The following is a 13273-nucleotide window of genomic DNA, read 5'->3' as shown; positions in this document are numbered from 1 at the left end:
TGTATCACTGCACCACAGCACACTCATCATTTCCACACAGCGATGGTTTGTTTGAAGGGTTTTATGTTCTGACCGTGCAGATCAAAGGACGTAGAACCTCTTCGAGAACTCACGTGAGAACAGGTGTGACTGAGTGTCTTTAAGTCTTCATCGTGATGATGATGAAAGCAGGTTCCCTCTGCTCTGCGGCTCCATCATGGAGCTCATTTGAATCTTTTCTTTTGGTATTCATCCTTTTATTTCCATTCACATGTTTTGTGATCATGAGAGATTGTTGCAGCTCTTCCACGTGTGGATACTGTTGAAAGGGAGCTGACGTCGTCATATTTTTGGATTGGGTAGCCTAGAAACGGATGGAAATAATAAAGACATTTTTATAGTACTTTAGTATTTTGAATTCTTGGCTGCGGTGTTTGTGAACGGCAGATTCAGGGAGGCGTGTCCCGAGCGAAAGGTGTCGCCCTCTGATTGGCTGTTTATTAACGTGGTCAAAGTCAAACTGCTTCAGTTTGTCTCACAGTTTTTAGTTTCTGTAACTCCGCGGCTGTTTTGTTTTGATCTCGCTGTATCCTGATCTCGCGAGAACACTAGCCCTCCCGTCGTTCGCCATTATAGCTAAGAGAAGCGTCCCCCGGACGAGCACCGGAGAGGCTCCGTTACCCGGACACAGACACGTTTTGCTCGCTGACACCCGCCGAGCCACTCTGCATCCAGGTAAGCCCGGTACTGGCCTGTCCGCCGGGCTTCAGCCCGACTCGGAGCCCGCTAGCACGGAGAAACGGCGGAAGGCCCGCTCCTGTTAGCATGCTGAGCTTGCTGCTTGCTGTGGAGGACTCAGGTGACACTCACCTGGAGCCTCCCGGCCGAGCCCGCGCAAACACCGGACTCACCGATGGTGGTTTTCCGGCCTGGGGGGGGGGGTCACTGAGCGCGTGTTCACCTGAGAGGCTAACGTTAGGCTCACAGACATGTGCTGTTCACCTGTCTGAGTCATGCTACGCTGAGCCTCCGGGAGTCCAGGTGTAACGTTTACCTGCTGATCCCGTCATCAGATGATGTTTTCTACACTTTAAGTAGATTCTGACAGGCGTAACAGTGACGTCAGACACATGTGTCGCCAGGTATTTTTGTTTACCTGTTTGGTCACCATGGTAACTGATACTGATAAGCTGGTAATGGATTTAACTTGTACCTATTGGACAGCTGTGACAGGTGATTAAACTCTTTATCTCGGCGTGTGCATGTGTAGGTGCGCAGGTAGAAAGATGGCAGATGACCTGGACATCGAGGCGATGCTGGAGGCGCCATACAAGAAGGTGAGAGTCTGTTTGTCCTTTGCTCATGAGACTGTCAGCCGAACTCTGCTGCTCCACCCACTGCTGCTCACCTGCAGAGTTCTGCAGAGTAATTGGTCGCGCAGCGAGCTGGAAAATGAACAAAACTATGTCAGCTCAAAGTTCATTTGTAACTCCTCCTTCACCTACTGGCAGCGTTAAGGCTCTTTGACATCACTTCCTCTCTGGACCTTCCACAGGGATGTAGACTGACACCAGGGCTGCGTTCCAAAAGTCCATCCCATCTCCTATTCCTAACCACTTTCACTTTTCCGTGTTGAGGACTTAGGAAAAGAGAGGAGCCGTGCACAGAGAACTGAAATGACCTCACGCTCTTCTTTCATTAACAGCGTGGCGCCGGATGTCTGCCATGTTAAAACTGCAGACGTGCAGACAATGGACTACAAAATGTGCATCTTACTTCGCCACAACGTGTTGTGACCCTGATGTTTTATGGAGGTCATAGAAATGGGAACAGCCCGTTTAAAAATGCCCGAAAGAAAAAGTCTGTGAGACAGAGTTTACTGCAAACTGCTCAGACTAACAGTGAAAGAGTCCCGCCTTGTTTAATAGAGTAGATGGAAATCGGATGAGTGCGTGGGCGGCTCGTACAGTAACATGGTAAGTGGGACGGCTCGTGATCAGACGGTAAATGGCGTTCCTGTACTTCTGCACATCGTCCAGGTCACCTGTTCACACAGACTTCAGTTTGTAATGATGCAGCTCTCCTGTAGATGAATCCTGAGCTCCACCTGAGTCCTAATCCTCAGACCCTCAGACCTTTGCACAGTGCTCACTGGTTTCTGTCACAAGAGTTATTTGTTAAATCCAAAGCAGACTGATTCTCCTTCAGCCTCCTCTCGTGTATCTGCCTCGCTGTTTTCAGAGACAAACACTTGAACCTGAGCTCACACTGGATTATTTTGGTTAGCGGGCCTGCAGCGCCCTCCCTCGCCCTCCCTCGCCCTTCCTCGCCCTTCAGATATTTTCCTCAACATGAAAAACCTCAGCTCAGTTCAATTCCACTTTATTTGTAGAACACCAGCAGTCGTATACAGGTGCTGTAAGGTAAGGACAGTGGCACAGAGACGCGCCCCCCCGTGTGCACACACGTGGTGACAGTGGCAAGGAAAAACCTTTCAACATGGAAAACCTCTGGCCGCTAAGCCCCTCCCCCTGTCTCCTCTCTGATCTTCACTCATGTCACGGTCGAGCCGTTACGTTTGTGATTTTCCTCCGTGTTCATACATTTTTGCGTCGACCAATAAAATGTCACCGTTTTTTAACGCTGGGTTTCATTTGCTTAACATTCACCGTTGTTTATAAATGATGATGAATATGAAGACGAAGCACAGCCCGCCTGCTGGCTGCTGGTTCAGCTGATACGTGATCATGTGACCAAACACTGCCTGAAATCCGCTGTGGCGCTGTGAGCAGCAGAGCGCGGCTGACCCTGATGATGATGTTGATGATGACGCGTCCTTCACATAATTAAACGCACATCTATCTCTCTTTGTAGACTTGCCTAACGATTTCTCACCTCTGCTCCCCTGAAAGCCACTGTGATCTGTCTCACTCAGAAGGTAGTAAAAGTCCCCATCATGCATTGCTGTACTCTGGTGCCCATGGTAACATGACTGTAGTTCCCTTGGTTAAACTGTCACCTGCTTCTGGTCCGACCCCCTCATCCCGACCCCCTCCACTGGTGAGGTAGTGCAGAGGATTCTGGGAGATGAAGTCGAAGAGTTAGCTTAGCTTAGCGTGGGGGTGGTCAGGACGTGGGGGTGGGTGGGGCCTACCTGTGTGCAGGTGAGCAGCAACGTTGCTCTCTGCCAGAGGGAAGCACCGCGATTTAGAGCAGCAGCTCTGCAGGAAGTGCACAGTGTGACCTTGCACAACACAGGTGTGACTTCACACAGGTGTGCAGCTATTCAGTTTAATCAGATATTATTTATGTAGTGCAGGTGAGGGCGTGTCCTAAGCTCTGGTTCTGGTTCTTGGCTCTGAGTGACTAATGCCTCTTTTCCACTACTACCTGCTCCACTCAGCTCGTTTTCTGTTGTTTTCCATTACAAGTAGCGCCTCGACGTGTTGCTATAGAAACGTGGCCGAAAGTCTCGTAGTGTCATTCGTATGTGACACGATCAACGTAACAGCGGAGGATGGCGTCCTCGCCGCTGCACGGCGGGATGGTTTGTGCAGCGTTGTCTGGTTTAAAAATATGGCGCGTTTGATTTTTGTGTGGGAGACGCTCTTGTGACTCATCGAGTGATGCCGCTCACTGGCCAATTGCTGGCATGCAGTCTGATGACATCACAGTTTTGGATCTGCTCTCCTGGATCCCCGGCCAAGTAGGTATTAAAAGAGTACAGTACCAGGTACTTTTTTGGTACCAGGTACTTGCAGTTCCTGGAAAACCCTAAAACCCGAGCGAGTAGAGAAGGTGCGAGTGGAAACAAGGCTGTAATCCTCCTGTCTGCTTCAGGGCGTCACAGGAGTTTCACACACCTGAAGAGCAGCTGGACTTTGGAGTGTGTGTGTCTGACACACACACACACACACACACACACACACACACACACACACACACACACACACAGCCCCTCCCCCTCCTGTTTGAATGACGCTCATTAAACTGTTTATATTTTCTCCTGTCCCCCCCACCCCCTACACTCCCTGACACCACCTCATGCTGTTCTCTGTCGACCCCGCTTAGGAGGACGCCAAAATCTCGAGCCCCAACGGACAGGACGAGCGCTCCAAGAGGTATTCACCTGCCTGCACATCCACAGCCAATCATCTGCCTCCTTCTCCTCCTATCCCAGCATCCTCCTCTGTCACATCAGTCCTCTGCATATCCTCCTTCACCTCCTCTTCTTCTCTTCCTCCTGCTTGGCAGCTCCATCTTAGGACGGCGTGTTGGCGCCACGTCAAGAACAAAATTGATCATTTTGAGAAAAAAGGCGAAATGTGGAGATGACTATTGTTTCAAGACGGCCGCTGTAGGCGCTACACAAAGATGAGCGAGACAAACTCATCAGCTCTTATTGTGATGCAACATCCATCCCATTTACTGCGCCAGGCTGTAACCATTGGTAACCGTGCATCTGCACCTTCTCTTCAGCGTCCTGACGCCGATCACCACGCCGCGTCTGTGCGCTATAGGAGAAATCACTTCCTTGTTACTAAAACAGAAGTATGACCTCACGACCCTGGAGGCAGTTTGTCCTGAAACACCAGCACATCTCCACGTTGTCTTGACGTGGCCTTGACACGCCGTCGTACCGTCTTCATCGTTTGTCATCCAATATATCCACTCTCCTCTGCACGTGTGCAAACCATCTCAGACTGAAAGCGTGACCGTCGGGACGTGTTCTGATTGGCTGCCGTGTGTCTCGCAGGAAGAAACGCAGCCGCAGTCGCAGCTGCGACAGGAAGCGCAGCCGGAGTCGAGACAGGAAGAGGAGCCGGAGTCGGGAGCGCAAACGTAGCCGCAGCCGAGACAGGCGGAGGAGTCGTAGCCGCAGCAGAGAGCACCGCCGCAGCAGAGAGCGCGGTGGGCGCTACAGAGACCACCACAAGCAGTAAGTTGCTTCCTGGTGGTTTTTTTTTTTTTTACATTAAAAGCTAACACACAGAGTAGGGCTGCCACGATTAGTCGACTATTTAGATCGTCGACGACTAATTTAATAGTCGACGCGTCGTTTGAAGCTTTGTAAGATCCCAGAAGACGCAGGAATAAGTAGCAGGATTTAAGAGTGTAATAACGGACTGAAACAGAAGATGGCAGCACTGCATGTACAAGGATGCCAGCTGCCGTTAAACCCCGAAGAAGAAGAAGAAGCTGTGTCCAAATTCAGGAACCGCATCCTCCTGTGCCCGCATTTGTAGGCCGATTACGTTACAGCGACACGACGAAGATAGTCCAAATTCGAAGACTCCAACAAATGCGCCCTTCATTTCAGCAGATTTGAAGGATGAGTCGGGTGTGTCCTTCGTGGCCCAACCTATCCCAGAATTCATAGCGCGGCCCAGCTCAGTTTCCAACAATGGCGGCAGCTAGTTAGTTTTAATATTACTCTCATTATTCTTTCTGGGTCACAAAATAAACGTTTAACATATGTTCAAAAGCGCTCCGACGTTTTCGGAGACGTCTGTTACCCACTAGCTCGATAGCTAGCCGGGGGCTAGGCTAACTAGAGCCGTGAGAACACCGGACTCCCCGCAGATCGTTTTCAAACCCACCGCCGTCTTTCACTTAGATAACTTAAATGTTATTGTTTGGCTTTTTCAGTATTTTATTTGTTCCTGAGTAAATCAGTTTGGCTGAGATTAAAGTTATAGTTTTTACACAGCTGAATAAACGTCAAGCAGACAGCTGATTATCAGAAGTGTGAGATGCTCGAGAATATACTCCAGTGTCCTGTTATATTTTAGATAGCAAGGAGTTTATTAAACTTCACCGAAACAATCTGCAAATTTCATTAAACTTTAATAAACTATCATCTTGTCTTTATTTTTAGTTAGCACAAACACTTCAAGCTGTAAGCTAATGATAGTTATATAAGAGCAGATGCTGCTGGTGCAATAAGCTGTACGTTTTACGTCCAATGGATGATGATCTGATTAGTCGACTAATCGCAAAAATAATCGGTGACTAGTCGACGATCAAAATAATCGTTTGTGGCAGCTCTAACACAGAGGAAGGCTTTTAACTTGAAAACTGTAGAGGAAGTGTTCAGTAGAACAGTAGAATCTGCAGTAGAACCCTGTGTGCATGTTTCAGCCGGCGGCGGTCGAGGAGTAAGAGTCCCGTCAGGAAGGAGAAGAGTCCAATCAGGTGAGAGCGTGGGTCTGAGGGGAGGAGTCTGTGCCTGTCTCACGGGATCAATAACTGGTGTTGATGGCGTTCTTTCTGCAGGCAGCCCATCGATAACCTGACGCCCGAGGAGCGAGACGCCCGCACGGTGTTCTGCATGCAGCTCGCCGCCCGCATCCGCCCCCGAGACTTGGAGGAGTTTTTCTCTGCGGTGGGGAAGGTGAGACGCCAACTTCCTGTTTCTATCGTGGGCCTGCTGCAGCGCCTCCTCAGCGTGTAGGGGTGACTGCAAGTCACGGGTAGTTTCTTCTTCCCACTTCCGCCGCGTGCTGACCACAGGCGTCGTCTGATTGGTGGGGTTTAAACCTTCAATGCTTTCGTGGCTCACCGCGGGCGCTCCTTCACTTCTCTTTTCTCTGGTTGGTGGAGTTCTTCTTGTCGTGATTTTTGATTCATTGCTTCTATTTTACTCGTTCACGCTACAGAGTGTACGTTTGTGTTTGGTCACAGAAAACGGTGGAGACAGAATGTCGCCGCCGTGCGCTCGAGCCTCGGCCGATCGTATCTGCGAGCAGTCGGACCCTCAAGCCCGCCCACTCGTTCCACCATCGGCGTGGAAAGGGTTTTCAAATCTACTCTACTTGGAAAAATCAGAACTGTAATAGGCCTTGGAGGGGTTTAAACCTTAGGGAAGTGATATCACTTCCTGTTATGATACGTGATAGTTCACACGTACGCTGTGAACACCATCGAATCCATAGTTATGTTTCTGCTGTGTGAGCTTTTTACTTGATCGCTGTCAGCTCCTCGGTGGAAGGACACGGCGCTCTGGGACAGGCTGAGTGTGTGACGCGTGAGCTCCATATGCAGAATGGTTACACAGTAAACATAATGCATATGTATGTTAGACAGACGATGGATACTAATGAAATGTGAACCGCGGCGCGGCCGGTCCCGTCAGGGGAACGTCCCGGCGATCCCTACCTCTGCACTGGCTTTACTCTGATTACTCCGGTGGATCGGCTGGTTGGTTCCTATGGCAACTAATGTTGCTCCTGTGTTTAGGTTCGGGACGTCAGGATGATCTCAGACAGGAACTCCCGCAGGTCAAAGGGCATCGCCTACATAGAGTTCGTGGAGGCAAGTTCAGTTCCTCTGGCCATTGGGCTGACGGGACAAAGGCTGCTGGGAGTTCCCATCATTGTACAGGCCTCACAGGTACACACACACACAACCCCGTTTAACTATCTCAGTGAGGACCTTCATTGACATAATGCTTTCCCAGCCCCTGACCCTGTGCAAAAGGTTTTTTTTTAAAAAGTGTTTTAATGCAATTTGGTGTAAAGGGGGATGGGACAGGTCTGTTCTTTTATTATTTATTAATAATTTTTATAATTTTATTGGTTTTTATAGTTTTTTTTTATAGAATAAAAGTAGCCAGGATTGGTGGCTAATTCTGACACTGACAGGTGAGCTGATCTTCCCTCGCTTAAGAAAGTACTGACATTGATGTGTGAATAAAGAGTTCAACCAAAACTAATGTAGTGTGAGTGCTGTGTTTACTAACACACAAATAAAACAAAAAAATGTAATAAAAACTTGAATTCAGTGAGGGTGAGATTCCCCCCATAGAGGTGAGGGAGGATCGGCTCACCTGTTGGAGATAAGACCTTTTTTATTGTTTTGTTACATATTAAGTATTTCAGACTGTTTCCCTACTGGTTGCATTATTAGAAAATGGGGACCAAAAGCTCTGTATTCCCCTTATATTGCTCACATATTAAGACTGTAGGATCAGATGGCTAAGGCTGACACAGCAGGACGCAGGAAGCAAACAAAGGAGGAACATATAAACCACACTGGGACATTGAAGGGAGAGTAAGGGTCCAGTCGGCCGCTAGGACCGTGCACCTAAGCTTAAAACAAGTACAACTAAGCCACAATTCCCTAAACCTAATTGTAACCCTGACACTAAAACCACATTTTGAGCCTCAAAAATGTCTTCAAACTTGTGAGGACCGTGAGTGTGTCCTCACAAGACTGTTGGTTCTCACAAGTATAGTAGAATGCAGATTTTGGTCCTCACAAAGATAGCTAGACAGGAACACACACACAGACAGGCTCAAGTTCAGGTACATCAAAGTATTCTAAATGTTCGAAGTTTAGTGTGTGTGTGTGTGTGTGTGTGTGTGTGTCTGTCTTCAGGCAGAGAAGAACCGAGCTGCTGCTGCTGCTGCTGCAGCCAACAATCTGCAAAAAGGGACATCTGGACCGATGAGGCTGTACGTCGGCTCGCTGCACTTCAACATCACCGAGGAGATGCTGCGAGGGATCTTTGAGCCATTTGGACGGGTGAGACGAACACACACACTCACACACACACACACTCTCAGCTGTTCTCAGGTGACCCTCTGATGCCGTGTGTGTGTCTCAGATTGAGAGCATCCAGTTGATGATGGACAGCGAGACGGAGCGCTCCAAAGGATACGGCTTCATCACCGTGAGTTTGATTCCAGTGACAGAGACTGTGAGCAGAACCACCAACCTCTGATTGGTGAACCTGTGGGTCACCTGGTCACATTCAGGTGAGCCCGTTATGACGTGTCGGGCGTCACACGATGTGCTCTGATGTCAGTTTGCAGATGCAGAGTGCGCCAAGAACGCTCTGGAGCAGCTGAATGGCTTCGAGTTAGCTGGGAGACCCATGAAAGTGGGTCACGTGACCGAGCGGACCGACATCTCCATGGCGTCGTCCCTCCTTGACAGCGATGAGCTGGAACACACCGGCATCGACCTGGGAACCACCGGGAGGCTGCAGCTCATGGCCCGCCTGGCTGAGGGTGAGCCTGAGGTCACACCTGAAATCACACCTGTAACCCCGACTGTTTGTGTGACCTCTGACTTCTGTGTGTGCGTGTGCAGGTACTGGTCTGCAGATCCCTCCTGCTGCTCAGCAGGCTCTGCAGATGAGTGGGGCTATTGCCATCGGAGCCATGGCTGCAGTGACAGGTAACGACAACGTGGGCTTTAGGAGAGACGGCATCCATCCCACTTTGGAGATGAGCAGCTCTCATTTCCAGAAATCTGGCCAAATTTATTAAACCCCCCAAAATGTGACAGAGTCAGGACAGGAAGCAGAGCTGCAGTCTGACACACCTCTCTCCCAAACCCCCCTGAAACCCCATCTCCATAGAGACTGTCAGCTCCAAAGAGTAAAACAGTGAAATGTGGATTATTAAATATTAGGTCTCTCTCCTCCAAGTCTCTGTTAGTACGCGATAGAGATGGCACAATACCACTTTTTTATGTCCGATACCGACGTCATAAATTTGGATATCTGCCGATACCGATATGAATCCGATATAGTGTGTTTTTTTTGTTTTGTTTTTTAAATCAATAAAACAGTTTTTTTTTTTATGTCTTGCTGCATTTTGTATAAGTTCATACTCAAGTTTAAAAAACTAAACTAAAGCTATTCTGTTAAACCTGTATGCAAGAAATACACTGCAGCCAAAATATGTCACAGATCAGCAAAACTGATCAATCTAACAAACGTAAACCTGCAGCATCCTCCCTATTCTGGTGTTTTACTTAGTGGAAATATTAAGCAACCTAACCAACAGGCTTGCACACTCTGAGCAAAAAAAAAATAGGGAACCACCCCCCACCTCGTGATGCTTAATTAAATAGATTCAACATCTTCCTTCAGCAGAACTGCAGACTGCACAGACGGTTCCCAAAGGAAAAAGTACTACAGCTTACTGGGGTATATTATATATACAGTAATGGACTTCTATACATTTTACATCAGATTCAAACTGGTTGTAAGATTCAGATAATTATTTGTTAAAAGCTCGACATTTTAAATGAGAATAAGAAAGAAAAGTATGTCTTTGTGCCCCCTTTTCCCTGTTCATGCCCTATCGGCCCCCCTGGCTAAACCCTGCACAGTTACCAGCCGTCAGCTGTAGAAAAAGATCCTGGTGTAGAAAGTAATATTAAATAAATTCTAACAACAGCTTATAGAGCTTAAACGTGCTGCTGTTGTTCAGCCGCTGGTTTCCTCTTTCTGGTGCAAAGTGGGCCAAAAACAAACAAGAGAGACGGACTCGCGACAGAAAAGCCGATCAGCTGATCATTGATCAGTTTCACATTGAAGTAGCAGCAGGAGAGGCAGTCGCTCCATATATCGGTTGTTAAGCTTAACGTGGGAATGCTTTACAAACATTCAGAGATGAACTTACACACTTGCTTTACTTCTCTGGGATAACTTCCTCGGAGATGAAATGCCGGTTTGGTAGCGAGGCTACAAATACTCAACCAGAGCGCCAACAGGTCTCGCACGCCACAGCCGCTCTATCACGTGAGGCACACTGCTCCGACGTGCTGAGGTTATGAGCTGAGTTACGCCATGTCGCAAGTTTTGTGAGGTGCTTTTGTGATATTTAATGGATCGGATTACATTTTTTGTTTCTTTCCAATATCCAATCCAGTAATTTAGGTCAGTATGGGACTGATACGTAATATGTGATCGGTCATCCCTATTACATGACTTAATAATTGATCAACAAATCGATTTACTCTGCCTTACAGAAACCTGGTTGCAGCAGGATGATTATGTTAGTTTAAATGAATCAACACCCCCGAGTCATTCTAACTACCAGAAACCTCGAAGCACAGGCCGAGGGGGAGGTGTGGCAGCAATCTTTCACACCAGCCTGTTAATTAATGAAAGACCCAGACAGACTTTTAATTCATTTGAAAGCCTGATGCTTCGCCTCGTCCACCCCAGCTGTGAAACTCAGAAACCAGTCTTACTTGTCATCATCTATCGTCCACCTGGGCCTTACACAGAGTTTGTCTGATTTCTCAGACTTTTATCTGATTTAGTTGATTTCAGATAAAATAATTATTGTGGGTGATTTTAACATCCACGTAGATGCTAAAAACGTGCCTGGAGTTTCCTTCCTCATAGTAACATGCTCATAGGGTCTCGTATGATTATTGGGGTTTGTCTGTATTATTTACATCTAAAGCTCCTTGAGATGACTGACGTGATTTGGAGCAACACGAGAAACTCGTGTCACACCTGTTGGCTGCTGGTTGGTTCCTGTTCACTGATGTGAAGTGTCGGATTCTTTCAGCGGCCATGAACCCGACTCTCAACATGAACATGAACTCTCCTGCTCTGAACCTCCCGTCTCAGCCGCTGGCGACGCACTGCTTCCAGCTGTCCAACATGTTTAACCCCAGCAGGTAAATACCTCGGCCCACGTGTGTCCACAGGTGAGGAGGAGGACCTGTAGGCCTCACCTGACCTGTGTGTGTGTGTGTTTCAGTGAGGAGGCTCCTGGGTGGGAGCTGGACATCCAGCATGACGTCATAGAGGAGTGTAACAAACATGGCGGCATTGTTCACATTTACGTTGACAAAAACTCCACTGAGGTAAGAACCTGACCTCTTACCTCTGACCTTATCGACTCAGCCGGTAGTCGTGAGCTCCTTGCTGCGGCCGCGGTGGAGAGAGTGAAGTTTGTTGGGGCAAAGCTTTTATTTTCCTGACTCTGACCTTCGTTTGTTCCTAAAGTCTGACTTTTGTTTCTTTCACTTTTGGTTTTGTTTACTTTCACTGCGATGACCTTTGACCTCTGCTGTTTCCAGGGAAACGTCTATGTCAAGTGTCCTTCGATCCCAGCCGCCATGGCTGCCGTCAATGCCCTGCACGGGAGATTCTTTGCTGGTAAGATTCCACGTCACATGACCTGTGTGTCGTTGGTCAGCCAATCAGAGAGCACCTCTGACACACTCTTACCTGTCCTTCCAGGTAAAATGATCACCGCGGCGTACGTGCCCCTGCCCACCTACCACAACCTGTTCCCGGAGTCTGTCACTGCGACGCAGCTGCTGGCCCCACCCCCACGCCGGTGACTCGTTGTCAATGCTGCCCTCTGATTGGACACTGTAATTCAGAGCCCAGCCCTGTCCTGCTGGTCGTCACACATGCTCAGTGTGGTTCCCGAGGTCAGAGGTCGGCAGCCGTTTGTTTGATACAAACATGTTGCCCGGTCTCGATTGGCTGGTTCCCCACGCCACCGTTTCTTCCTGTTGTAGAGTCTCTGTGCGGCCACGCCCCCAAGTATCGTCCAGTGATTGAGCTCTGTGAGCTGCGAGGGTGTGGCCTGATGACATGATTGGTTTGCAGTTTAAATGTTTTTGTAAACGAGTTTCATTTTGTAAAAATTGTTGATTAAATTTTATTTTCTGTCACTCTGAGCTGTGGCGTCTGATTCTGACGGGCACACGCCCGATCTGATTGGCTGTGAGCAGAGCAGGTCATTCAGGAGCAGGTCACAGTATTCAGATTACAGTGTGTCAGTGATGATGGTCTGTATTTACCTAGATATCAGAATTTGCAGTGTCACCATAACTAACACGGGTCTCTCATTGGACACTGGACTTTAGGTCCTCTCCTGCTGGTTCAATAAAACATTGATGTCTAAGCTTCTCCACAAAGTCCAGAACATGATCTCCATCAGCCAGGAGGGAGCATCCACACCTGTCCGCTCTGGGTGGAAGGATTATTCCGGACTGCGCGGCAAGCTGGGCAGCTCCACCCCTCCTCTTCCTCAGGGAGTTGCACTGTTTAAATGTAACCCGAGCTTCCTGCTGCGAGCACCTGAAATCAAAAGAGCTGCCATGGAGGGATTTTTATCTTTTCACTCAGTGAGACTGAGGAAGGAAGTAGAAAATTAATGGTTATTTCATGGCTTCTCCACTAATGAAGAAGCTTCTTTTGGCAGATACACTGAGCAAAAATATAAATGCATCACTTTTGTTTTTGCTCCCATTTTTCATGAGCTGAACTCTAAGTTCTGAAACATTTTCTACAAACACAAAAGACTCATTACTCTCATATCGTTCGCTGAGATAACCCATTCCACCGCACACGTGTGCCTTAGACCCCCCACACTAAAAGGCTGACATGTGCAGTTTGGATCTGTACACAATGGAAGCTGCAAACTTCCAAGTTCTTGCACGGCCAGCAGACTCACCGGACACGTCACCCATCGAGCATGGACACTGCTAGCATCATGGACAGGTTTTTTACGGGGCTCCCACA

General features: G+C 48.3%; 1 protein-coding gene across 1 annotated transcript; it reads left to right on the top strand.

Annotated features, from left to right (window-relative positions):
* Window positions 1–508: 508 nt before the first annotated feature.
* Window positions 509–12420, top strand: LOC309706704 (RNA-binding protein 39-like). The gene is made up of 15 exons (XM_082533453.1): window positions 509–714; window positions 1250–1316; window positions 4051–4100; window positions 4736–4918; window positions 6121–6174; window positions 6256–6373; window positions 7219–7371; window positions 8359–8505; window positions 8588–8653; window positions 8789–8993; window positions 9076–9162; window positions 11298–11409; window positions 11493–11598; window positions 11815–11893; window positions 11978–12420. The coding sequence occupies exons 2-15, from the start codon at window positions 1266–1268 to the stop codon at window positions 12079–12081; spliced, it is 1515 nt and encodes a 504-aa protein (XP_082389579.1). The 5' UTR covers window positions 509–714; window positions 1250–1265; the 3' UTR covers window positions 12082–12420.
* Window positions 12421–13273: the final 853 nt, after the last annotated feature.

The sequence above is a fragment of the Aulonocara stuartgranti genome (genome assembly GCF_965226115.1).
Source record: "Aulonocara stuartgranti genome assembly, chromosome: 5".
In the NCBI taxonomy this organism is placed as follows: Eukaryota; Metazoa; Chordata; class Actinopteri; order Cichliformes; family Cichlidae; genus Aulonocara; species Aulonocara stuartgranti.
This window is presented reverse-complemented; position numbering and strand designations above follow the sequence as displayed.

Excerpts from the sequence above, each read along its gene's own strand:
- LOC309706704 (XM_082533453.1), top strand. The coding sequence starts at position 1,266 with ATGGCAGATGACCTGGACATCGAGGCGATGCTGGAGGCGCCATACAAG. Across the intron at positions 7,372-8,358 it reads TCATTGTACAGGCCTCACAG|GCAGAGAAGAACCGAGCTGC; the intron begins GTACACACACAC and ends GTCTGTCTTCAG. Across the intron at positions 9,163-11,297 it reads AGCCATGGCTGCAGTGACAG|CGGCCATGAACCCGACTCTC; the intron begins GTAACGACAACG and ends GGATTCTTTCAG.